Raw genomic sequence first — 25,855 nt, forward strand, 5'->3', positions numbered from 1 at the left:
CAAACACTTTTCATTGCTCATCAAAGAAACTTAAACTAGTTTTTGTTTGTCTTTTAACAAACCAAAGTTATTACATACTAATAGCTTTGATATGATGCATGACTTTAACCTTTGACTTCTGCACAAAGGAATAGATTTTTGGTCTTTCATCAATGAAAGCAAGTCGGGACAGTACAAAACTTCAAACACTTTTGCGGTAAAATATTTCCTAACCTAAATGAGATGACGTCTGAAATAAGTTTCGCATGCAAATGAAACTGAATCATTATCTGCAGAAGGACAGGTTGTCTACAGTCCAGAACCACTTTGGACAAAGCAAAGCTTGACATTAGGAACATATCAGGCTGTAGTAATGGAGAAGTTCGCTGAGTGTCTTTATAAGCTAATTTCAATCTTTTAAGCAGATTAGTTTTCACAGAACTACTATGAAAACACTGAGGAAAAAGTTAGACATTTATTGGACTTTTTTGTCCAATAAATGTTTTCATTGCTTCTTGTAGCAATGAAAATAAAAACTTGACAAGATATTGCAAACATTCTGACATCTCATCGCTGCGGAAATGTTTGCAATATGTCCCTTCGATTCCATCTATGACACCAGTTCTCCCTATACTCCACAATGTAAGTTGCATAGATGGAGTAAAAGGCTGGGTTGATCTACAGTATATGTGATCACTGTTGCTGCTGTTGACTGAATTCTTAAGTTCTTTAGCAGATTTTGGAGGTTTGCTACAGTGTTAATGCTCACCAGAGAGAGCGAGAAGTTGAGGTTACTTTCATCTTTTAACCGTGAGAAGGATGTTGTGTAAACTGCTCCTCCTGGAAGAATCTTCCACCCACATGTTTCTATACTCGTATACTGAAGGTTTGCAGCAAGGAGCTGGAAAATACTTTGAATGAAAATTACTCCTGACGATAATTCCCTCCTGTTTATTCCCAAACTGCTTTCTGTGTTCAGTAGCTGCGAAACGCTGTAATTTCCAGCCTCTGAGGCAATAATGCACAACTCCTGTTGAGGTGTTAATAATACAATCCACTCTTTAGTTTTACTATGGTCTGCACAGTGTAAAGAATGTGACTATCTCACCAATTAACATCATACTCTCATCATCCTCATTTTGTTTCCTACCACAACAGCCAGCCATGCAAAACGATGTACCCAAATCGGGGGGTCAGTGTAAGGACATGCATATCATTGTAGAGAATCAGCACAACTCTGCTGATCCAGTATGCAGAGTTTTTGTTCTCTATATGCTTAAATAGAGACTAGACCTCAGTCAGACATTGAAGCAGCTGTTCAATGACTATTGAAGAATGAAGTTTTTATTATGGCTGTCTCTGGTTTGTGAAGTAGCATTCATGGTGCAAACTTTCTTCTTTCGTCTGAAATTGAACCACAGAAGTGTTGCTAAACTCTGTAATTTTCCCTAAGTTAGTGCATTAAAGGTGTTTGTTCTGTGTGAGCTAAGATTTGGAATCTACATCAAGATATATATATTTTTTATAAATACTGATAAGGTAGAACTGACAAATGCATAGGGTTTGATTCAAAACACTTTATCTCAAAGGAAAATAAAAAAAATTCAGCTCATGTCAGAGTCATTGTGGATGCTGATGCGGTGGGCAGAGATGTGTTGGAGGCAGGAATGTTGCACCCCTTCAACTGATTCTGTTTGAGGTGGTCATGGAGAAGAGGGCCTCTACTTTGTAGTGTGGAAATGTCTGGGTCATATCTTTCCTGTTTTGGAGGTATTGTGGTTCTTTTGGCATCTTCAAGCCAGAGTCTTGAATGTGCAGTGGTGCGGTTTTCAGTCCAGGCGTGGAAACTTGCTGTTCTGAGTTCCTCCTTGACAAATCTTCAGCTAAAATATTAAATATTTTCACTTATCACATAGTAGTAGCTCAACAAATGTGGAAATATTAAAATAGATCTGTGTGCAGAATTATTTTATTTGAGTACATACATCTCTGCTTTTTTTGTTTGCAGAGATGTATGTACTCAAATTGGTCTCTGTCTGCTCATAACTATATAGCAATAAGTCTTAAACTGTGGGAAAAGTGAAGTGTCTATGTCACTAGGAAAAATATGGGTGTTTTAACACCCTGATGAAGGTGTCATCTGTAGACATCTTGTTTCAATCTCTGGGAGTGAAGAAAAATTTGAACCTAAAAGCTCCTCATCTATTGCTTGGTTTCAACTCATCTCTAGGCTTTGGATACCGATTGTATGATTGTCTCAAGTGTCCTTTGTCGGGTGGGTGGACTCAGTGTTAGATGTGCTGAGGAGCTTCGTCATACAAGGTTGAGCTGAAAATACAGCAGCTACTCCTTCACATTGATAGGAGTCAAAAGGGCAGCTACCTCTGGAGGTCTGCCTCTGAGAGAAAAAACAGACTTCTAAACTCGCTGGCAAAACTGTGGATCCCTTTTGGACTTGCTATCCCCTCAGGCAGATCTTAGACTTAGACTTAGACTTCCTTTATTGTCATTGTACAAAAAAAACAAGGTGAATCTTGACAACGAAATGTCGTTACTTGGCTACCAGTGTAGCAGAGCTAAAACCGTATACTACACAATAAATAAAGACGATGGCTCGATATATAAAGGTTGTTGTCTTGTCTTCTTTGAAAAAGTTTCAAATATTTGGAATCTATGCAGTGTTCCTGAGAAGTTTCTCATCTTGGGATATCTTCATAGTAATTTTCCAAATTAAGTAGTTTTGTGACTTGTAGTAAATTAGTTCTGGTCTTTTGGTCCCTCTTTCATATTTGAAAAGTTCTTGACCTATTGCATGTAATTGCTGTTAATTTCTATGAACTAATACTAAACTTAAATTAGAACTTTTTATCTAACTGTTTCAAAGAATTTCTTTTGAGTAGATCTGGCTTTGTAGTAAATGTTGGCACAAGAAGATTGAATAAACTTTACAACTCTTTTCAAGCCCAATTCTTTTCGTAGTTTCACTTAGTCCCCTGCCAAGACCGTCTTCCTGTTACCTTGCTGTAACTTGACCCATACACTCAGCTTTCCTCTTATTACAACTATCCATTCAGTTGAGCCATTGTTTCCTCATGTTGTAATGACATGAATAATTGAATTGTCCCCTGATCTGGTAGACGTCCACCACTGGGATCTTGTTGCTGCAGTGGCGTACAGCATCCTGCTGTCTTCTTTCCAAGGTGCCTGTCGGTTCTTTCCAATCTGCTCAGGGTCATGTTGGTTATGTTCTCTACTGAGGGTGTCGAAAAAGAAAAAAAAATATTTAAATTTGGAGATTTTTTGCACTACCGATTCCCTGACTGTTCAGTTAGGGGTAGTACTAATGTCGGGACTACTGGAGTTTGAAGAAGAGCATCTTTGTGAGATCAAAGCAACATGGAAATCTGAAGACACTTTTCACTAAAGTGGTTTTGTCTGATACTTTAGAAATTAGCTTCTTTAATTAAAAATTGTTAATTAAAAGTTGACGTTAGTTGCCCCTGTTCTTTCATGGCATGTTTGATCGTAGTTCATAATTTTTATTTTCTTAACGAGGCCACAAGCTTAGATATGAGGGTATACCAAATTAACTCCATCAATGACATGCCGTCCAAAATGCCTCCCAGTTAAGCTCCTTGTCACCACTGTTTCTAGGCTGATGTGCAGCATGTGTCAAGTCGTCTTTGAGCGTGTCTGGATTGGCTGGTAGGCTCTGCTTTTAATTCACTTACTTTGAGATCAGACCACTATCTCCACACTTTGATATACACAAAGCAATTTTATTTCCTGCCTGAATCTGTAAAAAGAAAAAAAAAGGAACTTGAATTTTGACTTTCTTTTTTTTCATAACTTAAAAAATGGTCATGCCAGAAGGATGAAGGAATTAATCTGTTGTCCTGCTGCCAAAATCACCACAAACTATTTTGCATCCATCTGATCATTACAAATACATGATCAAATGAGCTAATTATATTTGTGTCCCTTTTGAGTAATTTTTGGAACTAATGTCAAAGGATTGATCACCTTGCTTAGAAAGAAAAGTACTTTTAGAGATGCACCAATCAAATGTGTAAACATTTTTTCTTTGCTGTAGAGCTGCAGTTAACAATTATTTCAATAATCAATTATTTTGATGTTGGATCAAAACACTTAGCATGTTCTACAAACATATTTAAATTCCCTTTTGAAAAAAAAATGCCTAAAATGAAATGACATTCCTTTAGTGTACAATTGCTCATTTGTGGCAGAATGCACCTGCTCCTAAAACAATACTTCTAACATGTTTGAAGCTCAACTGCTGTAGTCATGTGGTTTCTCTTTTTCCTTTTTTATTTAATAATTGGATAGCAAAAGGTGTTGTGGCTTAATTACTGCTCAAGCTATAAGACTATGTGGCAATGTCGCATTTCATGAAAAATTTGTGGACAATTGTGATGCAGAATTTTGATATTGCTGTCTGGTCTAAGCTACTTTTGCATCCTTTTACAGAGGAAAAAAAATGAGTAGAGGTCAAAGCTTAAACAACAAAAATAAAAAAGAACACATTAATCAAAAATCTGATTAGATTATGGCTAGTACAATGGAAGTTGCATGTCGATTTATTGCTTCCTTATAGAGTGTTAATATGTTCAAATCTTTAGAAGAGTAAAAAGTTGTTTAACACAATTGTTTTACTGAATGGCTTTAGGAAACATTCAGAGCTGCGTTTCAGTCAAGATGTTTCTATTCTTGGTCATGTGACTGAGGATGTTTTTGTAAGGTCATTTCACACTTAGTATTATCATGGGACACCCAGCGTGGCTTTTTATTGGGAAATTTAATGACTGTTATTTCAATCTAAACCCATTCAGAGGTGCCAATGACCACAGAAGCAATCGGTCATTAGAGACGTGTTTGAATTGAAACGCATTGGGTCTGAAACGGTTGGCTGTCTGTGCCTTCCCTGAGGCCGTCTGCTGATAAATGGTTCACTCTCACTTCCCTCTAGCCTTCATCAACAATGTCGGATCATTAAAAGCCACAGTTTTCCATATTCGCTAACCTCTGCAGTGCTTCCTCTTGGGAGCATCTTGATATGCAATACAAATGCTTGTGAACCAAATTGGATTTGTGCCTTAGTTACTGCAAACTAATTGTCCTGTTAATGAGAAGTAGATAATAAAACGGAAAGGACATGAAAGAGGTTTCACAAGAGATTCTCAGCAGAGGTAAACTTGTTAGAAAGGATTGCTGTGCTGTTGGGACTTTAGGAAAAAAGATGAGTTTAAATCTAGTAGCAATCTAACCCAGTTTAGCGACTGATTCTTGCATATGAAAAACTATTTGAAACAAAACTTGTACTTCCAATAAAAAATATTTTTGATCTTTAAAGAACAGCATGTTGTTCCTCCGCATCAAAATAACAGTATCGTGTTTGTAGTAATGTTCACCTCATCTTCTTGCCATGCTGCAGTACTTTTCAAACACTGAAACCTGGCTTTAGGATTTTAGCTTGGTCTAAACACATCCAGTTTTCCTAGAACAACCACCAGTACTTTAGTGCTTACTGCATTTATTATGCATGACATTGTGTTGGACTGTTACCTCTGCTTGAGCTCATTAACATGTTCTGCCAAATATCATTTATTATGGTAATGGTAACATTTCCTTCGTGCCTGTAAATGAAGAGGAAGAAGGTGACCCATAAAATATAGTTTCATTGTGGCATCTTGATTAAACATTTTTTTTTAGTAAGGAAATAACCTGAAATTTGGTGATGTGACCCAGGTGCTGTGAATCCGATATATGCAATGTCTCAGTATGTCAGATGTAGATGGATTAGGATGTCTGTCAATCTTCAATTCTTGTTTTAATGTTTGAGATAGGAATTGAAAATTGTTGTCGTTTGGTTCAATTATTTGATTCATTTTCAAACTAAAAATCTGTCTCAAATTTGTGGTATTTATCATTTTGATGATGGAAAGAACAGATTTTTCTCAAGTTATTCCTTATAGCAATTTTGGGTGAAATGGAAACAAATTTCTAATCTTTGAAAGCACATGTTGAAACCTGACCACACTAGTTATTGACTAGTTTCTAGTTTTATCCTGGAATTTCACTAACTCCACCCATTCTATATACCCACAAGGGGTCACAAGGAGTGCTGGTGCCTAAATCCAGCGAACGTTTCAGGCGAGAGGCGAAGTACACCCTGGACAGGTCGCCAATCTGTCACAGGACAGAATTGCAGAATTTAACAAACAAAATGGAATTTGTAATAGTGTTTACTGATATTGGTAGACAAGAAAAGCTTTAAAATGGTCTCTGTAGTATTTTTGAAAAAGATTAGGTTGACGTAATGTGCATTTTGTCCTTTATTTGGGTTTTTCTTTTCAATAAAGTTCATGTGTGAATATCTAGTATCTACATTTTTGACTGCAGTACCAAAATTCAAATGTTTCTCATGTGTAAAAAAAAAAAATAAAATAAAATAATTAATTTAAAAAAAATCCATAATGTAGAGCCATACCAAGAATTGTTGAAACCTTCAGTTGTTTTTATTCCTCAATGTTGTGCTAATTAAGGTTTTGTCATAAAATACAAGAGCACTTCTTTGGATGTTATAATGTGACAATGAAAAGCAGTTCAGTTATAATTGTAATTTCTAGCAGTGAATGAAATATGAATTTTTTGACTGCATGAACTTTAAAAAATCATCCAGACCCTTATCCTTCTGGATAAGGGTCTGGCTTAGGCTCTAAACCAGTGTTAGAAATACCACAGTCTGTATGAAAAGCTGGCACTGGCTCCTAGTTTTAACACGTAGTTGCCAAAGTTATTCTTCCTGGGTAAACGGAGATGCACAGACTGTAAACGGCCTCTTATCCTTTGCTAATGGGTGTGTCTGAGAAGCAGGAAGTCATTTGGACAAATGGGTCCATTATTGACCTTCCTCTGCCCTGGCAACAGCAATCAGCCAGATGCATAAAGGGAGAATTTAATGTGCAATGACTGCGCAAATGACGGTTTTTCTTTGAAATGTCAGTTTTGATCCCATTATTTTTCCTGTTAAAGTTTAATAACTCTCACAATGATTGCTATTATAAAGCACTTTTTATGCTAAATGAATCTGTTTGTGTCAATCTCAGCCCCAATTATTATTTTTATTTGAGATCTATCAACAGATCCTGTCATGATAATGCAAACTCTTATTTTTCTCTCAGTGTTACTCTGCTTTACCTCTTGCCATGTAAAACACAGTTTGCTATTTTTGGAGTTTCTCCTAATTGAGGAAATTCTGTGAAATAAACATATCTTCACATTTCACAAAGCTGATGGAGATATTTTAACTTTGTAACATCTAGTTCAGCCTCATGTGGAAATGCAATAATAATTTATAATTATTTGATTCAGCGGTATTGGTGTATATTGCATGTCTTCCTAATTATAAGCAAGTGTAAGCGCTTCTATAAAGAAGATTGTGCTGTTTAGTGCCAGACTTTGCTTGCACCCCGTCAAGCCAAAACTAGGTTTATAGTTTACACAGAGTTTGTGCTTGCAGCACTGGTGTGCAGATGTGAAACCTGTGGGTATTTATTTTTAAACAGATCAGTATCCTTAAAGAACTTCTTTTTTTGTTTTTTTTTCTTGTTTGCTATTCCAAAGTATTATTTTGACCACCCTAGGTCAGTATCTCATGTCAGAATCTTTTTAATTCTATAACCTTCAGTGTAAAATAATAGCTCCTTAATGACACTAAATGTATCATTTTGTTCTGTTGTGATATCAAACACCGTTTATGGAACGGTGTCAATTGCTCTCACATCACATGCTTCTGATGTCACTTCCTTTGATAGGTGCTCTCTCGCTGATTTCACTGCCTCAGAGGTGCTGGTGAGTTTTGATGGGTCTGCACTTTGTTGGACCTAATCCTGAGCAGCCCTGTGGGTTTTCTCCAGTTCAGCAAGTTGAGCTGAGCATTAATTTGCCAATCCAGGCAGCTCTGTGTGTGTGTCCACATAGTCTTCTCTTCTGAAGGAGCTCAGTCAGGGTATCTGTGAGAGTGGGTGGTTTTTGGACCGCTTTGGTAACTCTTTGAGCATGCTTCACACTGAATCCTGCCTCCCTGTGTTTTCCAGCCCCCCTCCATTTCCTCCAGCAGCTGTTTCCCTCTTAGCTGGGAACTGAAGCCAGGTTTTTTTTTTTTTTTTTCTGTTTTGCTCTTTCCCCATACTCGCGTCACGAGCAGGAACTTGCTGTCTTCCCCACACAAACGCACTCTTCTTGTCTGTCTCTCTCTTGGCCCACACTCTCCTGGCTGGTGAGTGTGTTCTGACCTCCTGTCGGATGACACATTGAAGAGCAAGTATTCCCACTATTCTACTTGGCTGCTGTGATTATATTTGCATCGCTGTGTCAAAATTGCCTGACTTGAAGCGATGTCTTTATGGTAAGGTGCCACTTCTGTGTCTTGGCCCTTTGTGTTTCTAGCAGATCTTTGTTTAAGTGACAGGTTTCAAGACGTCTCGACAGTTACAGCGTAATTGGTGTATGTCAGCTCTGAATAAGCTTTTTCTTGTTGGACGTTAAGTCATGTGTTTTTTATTTTTTTTATTTATTTCTACTTTGTATCACAACTTTTATACCTCCTATTTTGATCATCAGGTGACTTGTTTGGTTTCTCGTCAGCAGAACTTTTGATTGTTTTGGATTTCAGCAAAATGTTTCACATACTCGTGTGTTGGTGTAGCTGGAATTAGCAATTGTTTGTTTGATTACACTCTTGAGATGGAGTGTAACTGGCTTTTTTTCCAGCCCCAGAACACCTTTAAGACTGAGTCTAAGCTTCTAAGTTCTCACTGGAGGTTTGAGATTTAGTTGATTCACTTAAGATGGTCAATCCGATCAAATTATTGTAAGTCATTGTTTTTGCTCACATATACAATAAAACATTTAACATTTATGTATCTGATAGTACCAAGTCTCATTTGCTACTTCATTACTCTTAATAAAAAACAATTCCCTATCTATACTTATACTTTGTATCATCAAAGGCCAGTGAAAATAACATGCTACATATTCTCCAAAAAATGGTTAACTCTGTTAGGAAAGCTGTCTGATGTCAAACATTTAGCTACAGCTTTCAGTAAACTTTAACCTTTCTCCTGCAGAAGATTTAATGCAGAACAGCCAGCTAAACTGATTAACATCAGGATCCTTTCTCTGTTTTGATAGGTTGTTCATTCAACTCTGAATGTGGTTCAATTTAGAAAAGTTCATCTTCTGCTTTACAAACTTGTGGCTTGTTTTTGAAAAGCATAAAATGTTATAAGTTTCTCAGCTGCTGTTTTTGCAGCCTTTACTCACAAAAAGCTCTCTGTGGATATGAACTTGAGCAGCATGTTGCATCAGACAGAGAGGGAGCTGCAGAGGCCAATACAGCCTCTTTTTCAATGTGAGCATTGTAAATGGTAAAGAACACCAAGCAATGGAACAAAAAACAACGCTCAATAGATCACCAAACTGTCCATAACACGTTCAAGTCAGAGTTTCATAGTGAATACAGATCAGACCTTGATTTGATCATCTGACATGTTGGCATAGAGTATTAAAAGACAGAGGGGGCTGATAGTGATTATATATAATATAATATCTCTTGACCTGGAGCCTTTCACTTCAGCCACCTGAAGTGATTTTTGTAAATGACTTCATTTAAAAAATGCCTCTTAGTTGATTATCTCATGATTTACAATCTTACTGCATGTAAAGAATCTGGAGGAATGCCTTGGTTTTTCACTTTTTATTTGCAACTAATTTGCCTTCCCACTTTGTGTCTCCACTAATTTTTTATCTGAGAAACATCATCTGTTTTCGATTTGGTTTCCACAGACTCCCTCTCAAATCCGATGCTCTGCGTGAAGGCCATATACTGCAATCTGCCAAAATCATTGCATACCCATTTCTGAGTGCTTCACTGAGGGTTCATTTGCAGTCAAACAGAACAAATAAAAGATGGAAAAGCAGAAATTTTATTTTGCATCATCCACACCTGTGCTGCTCTGCTATTTTGAAAGTGTAGCAAAGCATGATCATGCAGTGATTGATGCATGATTTAAGCTTAACTTTAAGCATAATTTTAGCTGGGATCCCTGCAGAACATGGTTAAAAAATATATTTTTGGTATTCTGCCTTTTTCAAAAATTTATCTAATATTTAATATACTCTTAATAACCTGCTAGAGAGTTCTCGCTCACTTTCTATTAGTCTTTTGTCGTGTTTAAGGTTATGGGGTGACAGGGACTTTGTCCTTGGGCAAGAAGCAGGGTATTTACTGGACAGGTGGCCAGTCCAACAGGGATCAAAAAGTCAAAAGTATGCATGCACACACACCATCTTTGAAGTAAACCAGGGGTGCCCAAAGTTGGTCCTTGAGGGCTGGCATCCTGCATATTTTAGTTCTCTCCCTGGTGGGACCAACAACCTTTTCAGCATGTCAGTGTTCTTCTTAGGCCTTCTAATGAGCCAGCATTGGATCCAAGTGCATTAAACCACGAAGAGAACTAAAACATGCTGGGTGCCGGCCCTCAAGGACTGATTTTGGGCACACCTGAAGTAAATGTTTTAAATCTCATGCATGGTTCTGCAAATTGAAACGAAACTGCAGAACTGAGGGAAAACTCCAAATGTTCTCATTAGAACATTTAAACTCCATATAAAAATAATATGTATAGAATTTAAATGAAGACCTAATTGCTGGGAGCTGCAATCTGCATCACATTAATTTTGCACCTGTAGACTTAAGAAGTTCCAAAGTAACAACCGTTCCAGTCAACTATGAAGGTATTCAGACTGAAAAAGCAAGTTGGGATAGAGCTGTTTGTAGAAGTGATCTGTTCGGTTCATACTGGTGACATCTGCTTTTACTTCCAGTTGGTGTTGAAAGGCAACATACAGAAATTTAATAAGCTCTCACTGAGTTCATGTTCCTGTCTAACCTCAACAATTTTACTATTCTTTCTTTAGTCATGTCTAATTTTATTCTGTGAAACTTTTAAGTTTGAATACAACTAAGAATTTCTTTTAATTCCAAACATAAATGGGTGATTATTCCCCCAAATTTGATTTGAAGTGTTTGATGTTGAACCAGAGCACTCTTGTGCCTCTCATGACTCTAGCTTTGAATTAGCAAGGCATAATTCTATGCTTTGCTACTGCATATGAACTCTTTCAGAGTTGTTTTCTTGTCTTCCATTGTATTTGTTCCAATTACAAATAAAATGCACCATTGAACTCTAAATCTCAGAGGAGTTTCATGGATGCAAAGCAGGAAAAGCACAGGAATGGTAGAAAGAAGTCCAAAACATCCCTTCCATCAACCATGATGTGCAAGGATCAGCTCCCCATCTCAGTCTCTCTGCCCCACTTTCTAAACATGCAACCAATCAAAGATTTAAAGTGTGGCAAAACAAAATTGGATGAATTAGCAGTGCTTGCCAACTGCTGTCATTGATGACATGTAACTGAGGGAAATAGTTTCCTATGCTTGAATATTGAGTTCTCAGTTGGACTTTCAGTCCAGCAACACTCTTCAGTCAGAGTCTTCCTCAGATTTGTTGCAAGACTGACTGCTACCAGCATCACCATCCATGACTCTCTAAAGATACATGGATATGAGCAAGTATTATAATATTTTAGCACAGGACTGATGACTTCACAAATTTGGAAATAATTTCCACGGCATGCTCAATTAGTATTGAACAACCAACAAATGCCTGAAGTCATTTGTTGGTTAACAAATGATTTTAATTTCTAGTATTTTTAGTGGGGAAATATTTAACAATTGCTAATTGTAAAGATCCAAACTGCCTGTAGCGACAAATAAAATTTTTCCACAGAGGTTCCACTCTGTTAATCATCAGAGTAAACTGGCAGATATTTTAAGTTGAAGCAGCTGTATTTGTTTCAGAGCATGAACTCTGAAGACATTTCAGCTGGACAGTTGAATTTGAATTTTGAGACAATATTCACCACCTTTCATTCCTCACAAGTTGACAGTTCAAACGTGTGTAAAAAGGATTCTGATGTCTTTTTATAATGAAGTGTACCTTGACCTGCTGTCTCAATTATAGTTACAACCAGGCTTTGAATGAAACCTTATACGCATGTAGAAAAGAATTGATTAAATGAAGGCCACTGATTAACAGATTTAGATACATAATGCAAAGTACGACATGTAATTATAGGCTTGAAGTTAGAGAGATGGAGGTTAAGTGAGCTTTCTGAGACACCTAGACTGATTAAACCTGCCATGGTGAACATTGGTTTCGCTAATGGGTTATAATTAAAGTAACTTGTTGTTTAACAAAGTTGTAATATTGTGTTTTTAAAAACTTCTCTAGAAGTTTTTCTCCACAGATGAGGTTCATATAGTCATTGTGCTTATGAGATTATTTGAATATTTGATTTGTGTTGATGTTTCTATCTTCAGTAGAGAAAAATGCTGAAGTTGCTCTGTGTTGCAGTCCAGTCATGAGACAAGGTCCAACAAATGATCCTCAGAGATTGGATGTCTGAATATTCTGACTGCTGTTGTCTTTTTGTCATGGGGTATGTTTTTTTTTCTCTTTCCTGAATTGCTCTTCTGGTTTCACCTCTGTATTTTGAGATATCCTCAGACTAAAAGTTTTAATGTTCCAAAGCCCATGGTATGACCAATAAAGCCAGAAAGTGTATTAATTCTAAGGATTGATTAGGGATTTTTCCTACCATTCAATTTCTATTTTTATGTAGACATAGACAAGTTTATGCATTTCTGGGTCTTTTAGGAATTCTTTAATCTTGTCCTTTTCTCAGCATTTCAAGCAGTTGTGAAATGTCCAACCTATTTCAATATTCTGCCCAGGAACTGTACACAGTCTTTTCTCAAAAGACTCAATCTTTTGAGAAAAGACTCAATCAAAGCTGTTTGTTCTACATATTCTTGCTGCATTTCCCCCCACAGCCATGTCAAATTGAGGGCAGCCCTCAGCCCTACTTATAGCAGCATTTGCAAAAACCTTTGAGCTCTGTCTGCCAAACTGGGAGACATGGGACTGTCTTAGACAGGACATTTTTGAAATGCATGGACATTGAATTTGCGTGCCACAGATTTTCCTGCTCAACAGTAAATATCCTAGTCTTACACTGTACTTTAAGTATGGCAGATAAGAATTTTATAAATGCAATACATTTTGGTTACAGATTTCCATTGTTTGAACCAAATTTGGCCCCTGGCTTTTTCATATCTGTGACTGTAAGTAGAAATCATTCACCATTTTAGGTTTTTAAGCAGAAGCCATCAATAAATGTTGACTTTGAGGGATTTAAGATGATAGGGTTAATTCCAGTGACTGTACATTCCCTGGAAGAAACACGTGGAGTTTCCTCTGAAACAGCAGGGGATTGTGAAATCTTAGAATGTTTGCAGAACGGACAAGGAGTTCTGTTGGTACAGCAGGTTTTAAGCAGCTTCATTCTATTAAATCACACTGCACTCTGTATGTTTGAAAGTAGTCAGTGGCCTTTAGTCTTTTCTTCAAGCTCAGCTTGATGTCTTTTTCTTATACAACATAAATGGCTTAGCATTTGAAGTTCAAAGTAGAGAGAACTGTGCAGAGGCCTTAATGTTTAGATGAATTTGAAGCAATCAGTGTACAACCTAGTCGCTGAATAGTAACCAGGTATTTGTTGGTTTGAGAAAATTAGACTAGCGTCAGGAGGTGATGAAGGGTTGAAGCCAAGTTAGTATGTGCTCTATACAGCCTCTGTCACATTGCCTGTCATTAAAATGACTTAAAACTGAAGGAACATTTTAATTTTAGGCTAAAACAATGCCCCTTTGTGGAAGAATGACAAACTATTTGTTCTTGACTTACCAATTCAGAACAAAAAATTAGGATCATGTCTCTGTGTGTTTGCAGGGTTGTGGTCCCCTCAGGCTGAAGACTGTGTGTGCCTAGCAGCATCTTTCCACACTGACCTCACATCATCTCTGTGCGCCCATGAGGTAACGTACGGACCTACGGGCCCCTCATCACCACCCTTTGTCCATCCTTTTCCCTCCCCTCTATCCCCTTCTCCCTTGGATCCCCTAAACCATGGGCCAGAAGATCTCTGGCAGCATTAAGTCAGTGGATGTACGCGGGGAGTCTTCGTATCGGCCAGTGCGTCGCGAACTACGGGGTCCGGATTTCTGTCGGCCCCCCAGACTGGATTTACTACTCGACATGCCGCCAGCCACTGCTGAGACACAACTTCGCCACGCCTGGAACTCTGACGACCGATCGCTCAATGTCTTCGTCAAGGAGGACGACAAGCTGACTTTTCACAGGCATCCCGTGGCTCAGAGCACAGACTGCATTCGAGGGAAGGTTGGCTACACCCGTGGCCTACACGTGTGGAGGATTCACTGGCCAGCCAGACAGAGAGGCACACATGCTGTAGTAGGGGTGGCTACTGCTGAAGCACCTTTACACTCAGTTGGTTACACAGCCCTAGTAGGCTCAGACTCTGAGTCCTGGGGGTGGGACCTTGGCCGAAACAGACTTTATCATGATGGAAAGAACAGACCTGGTTCCTCTTCTGTGCCCACGTACCCCAGTTTTCTGGAGCCAGATGAGTCGTTTGTTCTCCCAGACTGTCTCACAGTAATATTGGACATGGACGAAGGGACGCTAAGCTTTATGGTCGATGGACAATATCTAGGAGTGGCCTTCAGGGGCTTAAAGGGAAAGAGACTGTATCCCATCGTCAGTGCAGTCTGGGGACACTGTGAAGTATCAATCCGCTACGTCAATGGACTAGATCGTAAGTAAAAGTGTTAACTGGATAAAGTTGTTTTTTATTTTACTATTATTATTATGTTTTAATTACTTTGTGAGAGTTGGACTCTGCCAGGACTGCCCTTTGTCACCGATTCTGTTCATTACTTTTATGGATGGATCCTGCCCCAAGTGGAGGAGTTTAAGTATCTCGGGATCTTGTTCACGAATGAAGAAAGAAGGGAGCTAAAAAATGAATAATCTCCAATATCAGGCATTAGTGCTAGCTTTGAATCTGTACCTGACTACTGCTCTAGTGCGCTTCTGTAGTGGTACATGGTCACCCTGAACAGTCTCCATTAAGTTGGATCACTCAGTGGAATCCAGCCTTGTACAGATCAACTGCCGTTGCTTCTTTTGCCTCAGTGAACCTTCTTGTTCAGATTTACAACCACCTGCTAAATAGCCTCCAGTGCTTTGCATGTTTTATGTGGAAAGGAAATTCTTCTCGCATTGCAAAAAGTCTGTGTCAACTTGACCTTTTCAGTGTTTTTCTTTCCCATGCTGCTCCAACTAGTGGAATTGTCAAAGTTTTGCAAGAGCAATCATTGTAAGTCTTGCTTCGCTGCATGGCTGTGGGCCACAAACCTGTGGTGGGGACAGCAGACAGTTAAGTCCTGGAGGATGTCCCAATGTGTCACTAAGATTAACATCTGGAGTTGTTTGGCGTGAAGTCCTACATTGTGGGTTTACTCCCCCTCTTTTGCATGATATCAGCCAAACTCTTGGATTTGGTATTTCTGTTGACAGTGCTGTGCAAAGGTTTTCCTACCCTATTTTGTGACGTTTCAACCACAAACTTCAGTGCAATTTATATATTTTTGTGAGATCCACACAAAATAGAAGGGCTGTTGTAAACAAATATTTAAATAATTGAGTAATCAATCGATTATCCTTACGATTATTCAAGTAATCGGATAAAAAAATAAAACATTGGTAAATCTAACATAACAGCTATATTGCTGTTGCATATCAACAGTCCAATTTTTCACATTTGAGCCAACAATAACTTTTATGTAGTTTAGAAAATTAACCTGTAACAACAATGGCTCACTTTTTAAGTTGATCTGAAGAAAAGTTATACAAAAATCAGAAATTATATTAAATTTAATAATAAAGAGACAGGCTCACAAATGTGCTTAAAAAATGGTCTATACTCCAGCTTTTGATTTATGTATTCATCTTCAGTGAGTTTAAGATTAACTTGTCTAAACGTTTATAGTGTTTGTGTCCACATTAGTGACAGGATTTGACACCTTTGTTTGTCCCACCGAAACATCTACCAGCTATGTGCCGCCACAATGAGCTCTGCCACCCATTTGTTGAGATCTGGATGATCTGAAATGCATTTCCCAGTTTGTCCGTAAAGCTACACTTGCGTTAATCATCTAATGCGCAGCCACCCGCAGTGTACAGTCTATCTGCTCACCTGTATAAATATACCTGCAGCGCTCTTTCCCGCTGTTCCCTCTGAACCGCCACCAGGCAGCAGCTCTAGGAGAAGACTACCATACTCCAGGCATTGTGCCAGTCATTTTAAGGATGCTTTTTGGTCGAAAAACGACAAAGACCCAGACATCATGAATTGATAAAATCTTCCCAAGGCGAACTTGAAAACTGGACGTTACGCTGCTAACACTTAGCTTTCGTCAACAACTCAAATGGAAGTGAGTGCTGTGCAATGCAACTAATAACCTGGCCCGGACACGGTGCGCTAAATAATAAAACATAACTTAATGAAGCTTCGAGGCAGATAAACTTTCCTCAAAGAATTTTAATAATCGAGGTACTAGAAACACTGAAGGAATTGTTTCAGCCCTACAAAACGGTCCCAACTATGAAATGAAGCAAGTATTTCAAAGTTGTAGAAATAAAATGTAAAGTGTTTCAAACAATATGAATCCATCACAAATGAAACCCACTGCAATCTAATCAGTAGATGTAGTTTACCTGTGTGGAACGCCTCAGATGTTTTTAGAGAAAATTAGTACATGAAATGGTAAGGCACGAATACAAACTTGGACATTGCACCGTTGAATATGATGGCATAATGGTGGCAGGCTGGGTCAAACCGGTCTACACCTGATTGTGGGGAGGGGTGACATCCTTGTCCTCCTTTTGCAAATGAATCCTGTATGACCCAACTGTCATTGTGTTCTCTATCCTCCCACCTGCTTTTTAACAATCTCTTTTCTTCTTCTTCCTTTTCAACACTAATCCTTTCTTTCAGTAATTAAAAAGCTAGTTGTGGTGGCAAGTTGCTGTGGAAATGGTTTAGCTGACTTGTGGCTTGATGGGCCTTTTTAATTGATCTTTTGAAGTCTGCTTTGTAGCTTTTTGGCCTCTGGATCACTACTGTTCACAACACATGATCGTGCTGGACTTGATCTAAAGGCATGCAGATTGCATGAGTGTTTTAGTAGTTGCCTTTGAAATTGTGGAGGTGTGCTGAATATGATTGTCATGGCAACTACAGACAGTTGTATTACTTAAAAGATTTTATTCATATTTTTCTTTGGTAGTGAGTACTTCAGATACTTCTGTTTTCTCAGTATGATTTTATATGGCGCTATAATGCAGAGTCTGCAAAGTCAGACTTGTTTTGAGTTTTTATCTGTACTTTAGGAGAGCAATAATATTGCAGAATCGACATGTTTTGACAACAGTTTGGACCAGTAGCAGTGTTGCAAGACCTTGACAGTGTTTGTTGGCCAATCTTTTCTTGCTAAATAGCCAGACATGTTTAAAGCCCACAGAATGAAGATAAGTGTCATAATGAAGGCTTTGTAGTAGAATGGAATTCAAAGTTGCCTCATCAAAACTTTCTGAAAAAAATCAAAATTAGTTAACATTGTCTTGAAATGATTCAACATTCTTGGAGGATCATAATGCTGACAAAAAGGCCCCATCTGTCACAATTCAAAATTACTTCATCAATCATTTCAGCAATTTTTGTAGAAGGTCAGATGGCGGGAACAAATGCTTTGCAATTTGATTTTCTTACTCAACTGTAAAAAATAACTTCATTTCAAATATCCATTTCAAAGACATTTGCATTTTCGAAATGGACTTTGCTAGCTAGTTTTGCTGGCAATAAAATTATTACATTGAAGAACAGAAAATGTCAAAAACAATTATAAAGGTAAAGTTTATAATTCAGATTGTCAAGTTGAAGTTGGTGTCACTAATTTTAGAAGAAAATATTTGGTGTAAATTTGTTTGGTATTTTTTTTCTGGTTTTACTCAAACATGAGGGGAAAAAGCAAGGTTAAGTTCTGCAGATGTGACTATTACAATATGTTGCTGATTCAGAAAGTAACATTATTAATCCATGATGTCCTGTTGCTCTGATTTATTTTGTTTTCAGAATAACTTAGTCTTTCCCTTGTTGATGACTATAATTGACACTGAAGATTTTTTACTTCGCGTTTGTGGTGAAACGGATGTTGCCCTATAAACAAGACTTTAAATTTGAAACAATTTTGCCATAATTTGTGGCAGTGGTGGAAGGAGATCCTCTTGTAATTGATGGGTTACCAGTCAGAGCCCCTCTCTGTTGTATTCTTGGGCAAGGCATTTCATCTGCCTTGCCTGCTGGTGGTGGTCAGTTTTCCACTTGTGTTGTCAGTGCATGACAGACTCACCTCTGCGAGTTTGAAAACAAAAAAAAATAGATACATAAAAATAATGACTCAGTTTTACATGAAGGAAGAAAAAAACAATTGAAACAGGTGTGAAGTGGTTGTTTTTGTCTTGGTGCTATTTTCCCACTTTTAACTGAATAATTTCAATATTTTCTCACTGCATGAATGAGCTGGTAAGGTCATTCAAGCAGCTTACCAGTACTGCGTGAATGATTGAATGCTTTGAAGAATTTTAGGGTCTTTTGGACTTAATCAAGCACACTAGAAGTACTGGCTAATTACCATTTTTATGATAATTCATTTCCAGTACAGGAAGAAAAAACCTAATCTTTTGTCCATATTGTTCTACTGCATTTATTGGTCATACTAATGCTGAAGGAATTAGTTATTGAGCTTTACAACAAGAACCTAATTCACATAATTATAGTGGGCTCCTATAGGTAACATTTTGATCAATTAAACCCATTAAGTATGCTTTCACTGTCTATTGTTTCTCACACCTCAAATTTGTCTGTAGTGTTTGGTATTAACCCACTTTCCCTTATCTCAGATATTGTCATACTGCCAATATTGCAATGGCATGATTTCATAATGCTGTGCAGGCCTGAACCTGCAAACTATGTAGAACTCCTTAGCCAACTCTAGTAATGGGCATAGCCAGAACTTTCTATCAGCTTGCAACTACATTAACCATGATTGACATGGCTTTCTAACTTAGTCTTTCCCTGGTTGATATTCCAGTTCTGTGTGTTGGTGTTTCTCCATTCCTCCTGGTTCTCTTACTTATTTCAAACATCAATGATCTGGTTCTGTCCATTCCTAAATATATCTCACATTCATTGTCCCCCTTTTACTAATTTGTGAAGATTTATTTATTTTTTTTCAATCTCAGGCGTTCCCACACCTTCCAGGGTGTTATGTACACCTAGGATCTTAAAACTGGGTCAGATGGTCCCAATAGTGTTGCATTAGTATAATGCATAAGCATGCCTGGAGGTCTGTACCTGACACTGCTGCCTCAGTGCGTTTTTCTTAATGAGTTGAGGCAGAAACACTGGGTAGGAGTTCTAAGTTGGACATAACTGGGTTGTGCTGTCTCGCACATTAAGCTGAGCGATGCCCAACTGACCTCTGATATTCACTGAGCTCCATGTGTGAAAGTGAGAGGAATTGGAAGGAACTCTCACTACTCGACTGTAAGCAATCTCACATGACTGCGGACAGACTGACTGACGTCCCGCCATCACAGAGTCTATACTCTGTTCTTCTGCTTTGTTCTCAACGAGGTGCTAGGTGTGCACGCCCACCAGCCTGCGTGGTTCAGCAGTGCATCATCATGTCTTTGGTGCCATAAAGCTGTCAGAAAGTCTCTCTGCCTGCTTCGGAAAAGATGTGAAGAGATGTGAGAAAGGGAAGCTTACAGATATTGACAGCTGCATGATGGATTGGTGGAAAGAGAGGGATGAAGGTGTGAAAAAGGCCCACCAGTCAACCTAAGAATGAGATAGGATAAATTATTAAGCCTGCCATTTCATTCTGTGTCATGCAGGGGCTTCAGGTATAGAGAAGTAAATGGTTGAGAACAGATGGTCTTCATTTCAATGTTCATCATGATATGGGTCCCAAAGAATAAGCTGTGATTAGCATCCAGTTGCATCTGATTTAGAATGTCATTGCAGCAATGATCTGCAATATGTGAAGTTGGAGTAAAACAGAAATGTCAAATGCTTCCAGTTGACATTTCTATGTGGCACGTGTTTTATCTGCTCTGACAAGTCTCGATTAAAAGCTTGTGGTCCAAACTGAGCCCAACAGAAATGACTTGTTAACCACAACAGAGACCACTCACAGCACCACTACTCCTTCAGACCATTTGATGGAGCGTGCACCTCCCGTCGGTGCTCATCAGTTTGTCTGACAGGGCCATTTGTCGCCATAGGCAACCCTTACCATGGAGACCAGCTCGTGATGGAGGCAGCAGTGATTGGCTGGTTTTCAGTCCGTAGGATCATCACCATTCTGCCACCCTCAGGTGTTCGCTGCCAAGTGATGCGAGTGTTTGTGGTAGCATCACCGCAAGCAACAGTGATTCACCCCCAACGAGGAGACTGTGCATGGAGCGATAATTAACTTTGTTTCACCAAAGGAGGCATATGCAGCACTTCAGCTGTGCTACGTTAGTCAGAAAACCTGTCCTATGTGAACAGCTCTTGGAATAACAGAAATTCATCTGTTCCACTAGCAGAATGGAGAACGTCTCATCATTGATGTAAGGATATTTTAACCACATATCTAAGACAGTTCTCGGCTCTCTAGATTTCTAATGAACATGTGCATTTGTGACTTCACACTCTTTTCTCATGAGGATGTGGATGTCATGGAAACTTTCCATATGTTGGAGCTGTTTTAGTGATACTAACTTCCCAAACAGGATGTTATGGGGCTTGAGGGGGGTACAGTGTTCTAGGATCTCTTTGAGGACAAACTTGTGTCGCTACAAGGTGTTAGTTGGTTTATTTCTTTATCTACATCCTTAATGTCTTAAATATATTTTTCTGAAAAATATTTATACAAGACCTTGAAATGCCCAAAATGTTTAAAAAAAATATAAGTTGGCCTTAAATATGTTGGTCACTCGTCTTCAATTTTGTTGTGGCAATGCTATTTAATCTCTCATTCTATGTAGGTTTTTCTTTGTGGGACATTCCAAAAGACGTTGTGGCATACATTTTTATTCTGTGATCCAAGACGGTCACAGAATGAAGTTAGCTAGTTAGCTGGCTAGCTAACTAGATAGCGACCTAGTTAGAGCAATATGCCATGTGAGAAGCACTGCCAAGATTCACAAAAAGATCCCAGACATTTTTCTCCATCTGTTGTGATATAGGTCTTAAATTGTATTTATAATGGTCCTGAAAAGATCTTAGTCAAAAGTTTTTAGTTTCAATAGTGATACCTGCATAAACCCTCACATTGTCTTTGTTCTTAAATCACCTCCATGTGACTATTAATTATTACGTTATCTTCAACAAGTCCCTTCATGTTTCATTGTGTATATCTAAGCATAATGGATCAAAGTCTTTGCCCTCAAAATTCCTTTAAACAAAGCGTGGCAAAAAGTTACTGACTTCATCAGTGCGTACAGAGAAAACAACAAGGTTTAGCACGAAAACAATCAGAAATCAGCTTCTATAGCCCCGTTCATACAAGATTCCTGTCTAAACGTGGCCTTGAGTGAAGCTGCTGCTCCCTCTTTGCTGACTGCCGCATCCAGAGTTCCTGTAACAGGGACAGCAGTGATGGCTGAGGTCTCTTATTCCAGTCTGCTTCCATGCATGCTCCAGTTTGTGGTCGTCTGTGGGCCTTTTAATAGACTGTTGAGAGAAATAGTTTAGCCAGTCACAGAGGACTCATGTTTGTGCTCATATTTTAAATGTTATTTATAAAATATTTCTGCCTTAAACATTTAACTGTGCAGATGGATCTTTCTCAGGGCGCACAATTTGACTTGTCACTGTAAGTGAATCATGGATGCTTTAATAATTTACATGCTTCATGATGGAGCGTTTGCACATGTGGTTTCATGACGAACTGGGAAATGAAAGGATGGCTTAACGGCACCCTTTAATGGCACTGTTGTCACAAGTCAAAGCTACGTGCTAGAGTGAGATGTCGCTATGGAGATAAACTCCATCATGATGGGATAAAGTTAAAATGGTCAGTTTCACAAAAAGGCAGCAAACCATTCTTGCTTGGTTAAAGCAAGAATGGTGGACTTCAGTTCCCTGAAGGTTAACCATTTTTTGTGTTCACCTACTTGGTCAGGTGTGTATTAACGTTTTCATGCATATGTGTGACGGCCTGACCATGTCCTTCAAACTGTTTGTGAAACCGGTGCATCAGGGCTCTCCTCAGCCTAATAGTGCATCCAGATGGTGACGTCTTGTTGGTGGTAAATGGGCAGCAGTTACAAGTCTGACTTGACTTTTCTTTCAGAGCACACATTGTCACACATTGTCCACAGTCGTGACGTGTTGACATGCCAGATATCGGAGCTTTTTAGTCCTGACAGAAAATGGTTTACAAAGATGTGTTTTATATCACCAGTCTTGCAACATTTCTACATCCTTATCATTTGATGTCATAAGTTCATTCAACACCCATTTATTTCAAAGTTAACAATTGTTCAATTTTTGTTGCAACGGCACATTTCTGTTATTTCTTATCAGTGTGTATCTGTGCTCTTCTGTTTGCGTGTCACTTTGCTGCTGATGCACTGAAATTCCCCTACTGAGGGAAAAATAGATTATTCAGTTTGGATTTCATGCATGCATATTTTAATAGGATGCAGTGTATTGTAGGGGGATTTTGGGAGATGGAGTGACACAAAGTAGTGCTTAGATGTGAAATGTAGCTTTGCCCAGTTAAAATCTGAAAAGTATTAGTAAGTATTCATCCCCTGAGTCAGTAGTTCGTAGAATGTTTTGCTGCAATTTCAGCTGTAAGCGTTTTAAGTCTACACCACCATTGAATATTTATATTCAAAGTGTCACAGAATAGTTTTATCTCAGTCAGATTGAATAGACTCTGAATATTCTACCCACACATTTTCAGTTGTAATTTTTTATTTATTTAGTTATCTTTTTGCAGTCTCCAGCAGGTTTTCTCTCAAGATTGCCTTGGATTCCCTCTCCAGTTCCCCTCCTCTTGCTGCAGAAAAAAGCATGATGCTGCCAGTCTTGATGGTGTCTGTGGAGTGATGCAGACAGATTAGTATTTTTCATGCGGGCTAAAAATTCAGCTTCAGAGGCTCTTCCTCCACATTTTTGCATCGTCCCGTACCATACATGGTGTGTGGTTGGCTGCAAATAAATATCTTCCTATAGATTTTTTTTTCTTACTATTCTTCCAGAGACAAAGAATTTTTGAATAGCATAACTGATAGCTGTCCTGTCAGCAGATTCTCTCACCTGAGCTGTGGATTTCTACAGCTCCTCCAATTACCACAAGATTCTTGTGCGTTTCTAAAATAATGCTCTCTTTGCCCAGCCTGCCTGTCTGAAAGACAGAATTATGGATTGATCAACACTCTGAGATGATCAGAGTTCAAGATTCTTTTAGAACCCAATTTGCTTTTTCCACAACATTCTGCTTGACTATACAGTAAAGAGTACCAAATTATAATAAATAAATTAAACTCATAAATTATTTCAGTTATTCTTGCATTTTCTAACAAAAATATTAACCTTATTTATAGCAAACAAATGCTCTTTGAAGCAGCCAATCACACATGCATGTCTATAATTTGATGGGTTTGATGGGTGGAGTTGACTTTTAATTGAATCATGATAAACTTCAGCACAGAGAATTTACTAAAGCATAGAACATTTTTAAAATGAAATAAATACATTTATTTTAGGCATGTAATAAATTATTCTTCACTCTTTAGTCTCCTTAGCTGTCTTCTTTGCTGTTTTTTTCCTCTAACAAACCTTTTAGATTTCTAAAGGACAGCTGAATTTATACTGGGATTAAATTACACAGTAATGAACTCTTTGGTTTACCTGTGAAAAATATTTACATTTATGGTTGTATTATACATTTGTGAGGTTCTGTCTCATTTTTGTCATCTTACTTGATTAGATTTTTGTCCCTACATCTTGGTGGTTGAAGCTCCCTCTGTGAGCCATATGATGAGCTCTCTGCATGGCTCCGGATCTCATTATGTAAATGTCTGAACGAGGCTCTGAGGTCAGCTGTGCTGTGTACGCACGTGTGTAGGAAGTGTGTTATGTAGTCTAGCTGTGATCAGGGGTTTGTGGGACTGAACTGGACCCTAAATGCTGCTCTCTCCTGTCCCTCGCAGCGGAGCCCCTTCCCCTCATGGACCTGTGCAGACGAGTAGCTCGACTCGCTCTGGGTCGGGAACGCATCCAACACATCGAGACGCTTCCGTTGCCGCAGACCCTGAAAAACTACCTCCAGTACCAGTGATTGCTCTCCTCTACATGCACATGTTGGGGATCCAGGCAGCAAAACGCAGAGGCCCACCTGCTGCCTCCAAACTGGACTTAAGAAATCTGCTGATGTAACACAGCGACGTTGACCTGAAACAGGTGGTTAAGAAGTGCTAGAAGCAGGGGATTGTTTACACCTTTAGGATGTTTTCAGTTTGGATGTCATCTCTTGGTTTTTAAGCTTTTTAAAAAAAAAAAAAATTAAAATATATTAGTGGTTATATACTTCACCTTTTTTCACTTAGACGTTATTAACGGAGCTGATGAAATGATTTGATTTGCATCAAGCTGACATAAATAAGTCGACCCCTATTCAGCACAGCCTTTACGCCATGTGGTTTACACCGACTGTCTGCTCTGCACAGCCTCTTTGAGGACGCTTCCTCTCAGACATGTCGGTTTTTATATTTATGTTCCCAACAACACAGTGGGCTCCTGTGGGGACAACACTCCCTGCTAGCCATCGGAGAGAAAGAGAGAGAGAAGGTAAGGGAGAGTGCATCTTCACACACATACTGTTCTATTTTTGTTAATGCGCACGCACAGATCACATACACATACGGTATATGGAAACATAGTCTGCACTGTCGGTAGCAAGAACACGATGGTGTAGAATGTGGTTCCTCCATACTGGTCTGAATGTTTAAAATCTGCTCTCCTGTCGGCGGTTCTCTCTCCGTGCGTCTCTGCCACTTCCTGCTAGTTTGAGATTTTTAGGTTTATTGAACTGGAAGGGGTGCAGATGCAGTTATCCTGCTCTCTCGCTCTTAAGCAGAAGATTAAGCTGTGTCTTCAACTGCTAATGTGCCTGCTCCGCCACAGTAAGCATTCGGATAAAAAGCACACTACTTTCTGTCACAACACAACTTTTCTTCTGCCACAGAGTTGAAAATGCTGCTTTTTTTTAACCTGTAGGTTTCATTGTTTTACTGTTAGTTTTTATCTCAAATTTGCTTTTTTTTTTCATAAATTTTTAAATATGTCTGTGGGACATATCTCGCATGCATAGGTTTGAAGAATGTGCTACCATGAAAATGTTTTCAAATGTAAATAAAAATAAAACTGCTAAACAAACACTGGCTCTGTGGGATTTCTTTTTGGCAAATATCAGGGTTGGAGAAGATTATTATTTTTTTTTTTTTGCAGCTGCTTTATTACAGTCTTTCTCCTGAACCCCAATAATGATTATTATTTCTTTGTGACATTGAAATTGATCTACTGGGAATCTTGTGCACTTAATGAGACGTATGGCATCATGAGAAAGACATTGTTAAAGTGTTGAAGCAATATCTCAACAAATAAGCCAGAAATATGAAGCGGAATAAAAACGAGTCTTGCTTAAGAGTCTTCTCTTAAGCAATATTTCAAAAGGCTCATT

The 25,855-nt window shown here is 38.6% G+C and overlaps 1 protein-coding gene across 2 annotated transcripts in view; it reads left to right on the forward strand.

The window, feature by feature from the left end:
* Positions 1–25,545, forward strand: part of LOC129359424 (SPRY domain-containing SOCS box protein 4-like) — a 28,263-nt gene extending 2,718 nt beyond the window's left edge. Inside the window, exons 1-3 of one of the 2 annotated variants that reach the window (XM_055029047.1) lie at positions 8,149–8,407; positions 13,917–14,802; positions 24,327–25,545. In XM_055029047.1, the coding sequence (XP_054885022.1) occupies positions 14,094–14,802; positions 24,327–24,454 (837 nt within the window). In that variant the 5' untranslated portion in view covers positions 8,149–8,407; positions 13,917–14,093 and the 3' untranslated portion in view covers positions 24,455–25,545. Of the gene's footprint in view, positions 1–8,148; positions 8,408–13,916; positions 14,803–24,326 lie in introns of those variants that run through there. The other variant, XM_055029046.1, reaches the window with a different exon arrangement.
* Positions 25,546–25,855: the final 310 nt, after the last annotated feature.

The sequence above is a fragment of the Poeciliopsis prolifica genome, unplaced genomic scaffold (assembly GCF_027474105.1).
Source record: "Poeciliopsis prolifica strain line A6 unplaced genomic scaffold, Auburn_PproV2 SCAFFOLD004, whole genome shotgun sequence".
NCBI lineage: Eukaryota > Metazoa > Chordata > Actinopteri > Cyprinodontiformes > Poeciliidae > Poeciliopsis > Poeciliopsis prolifica.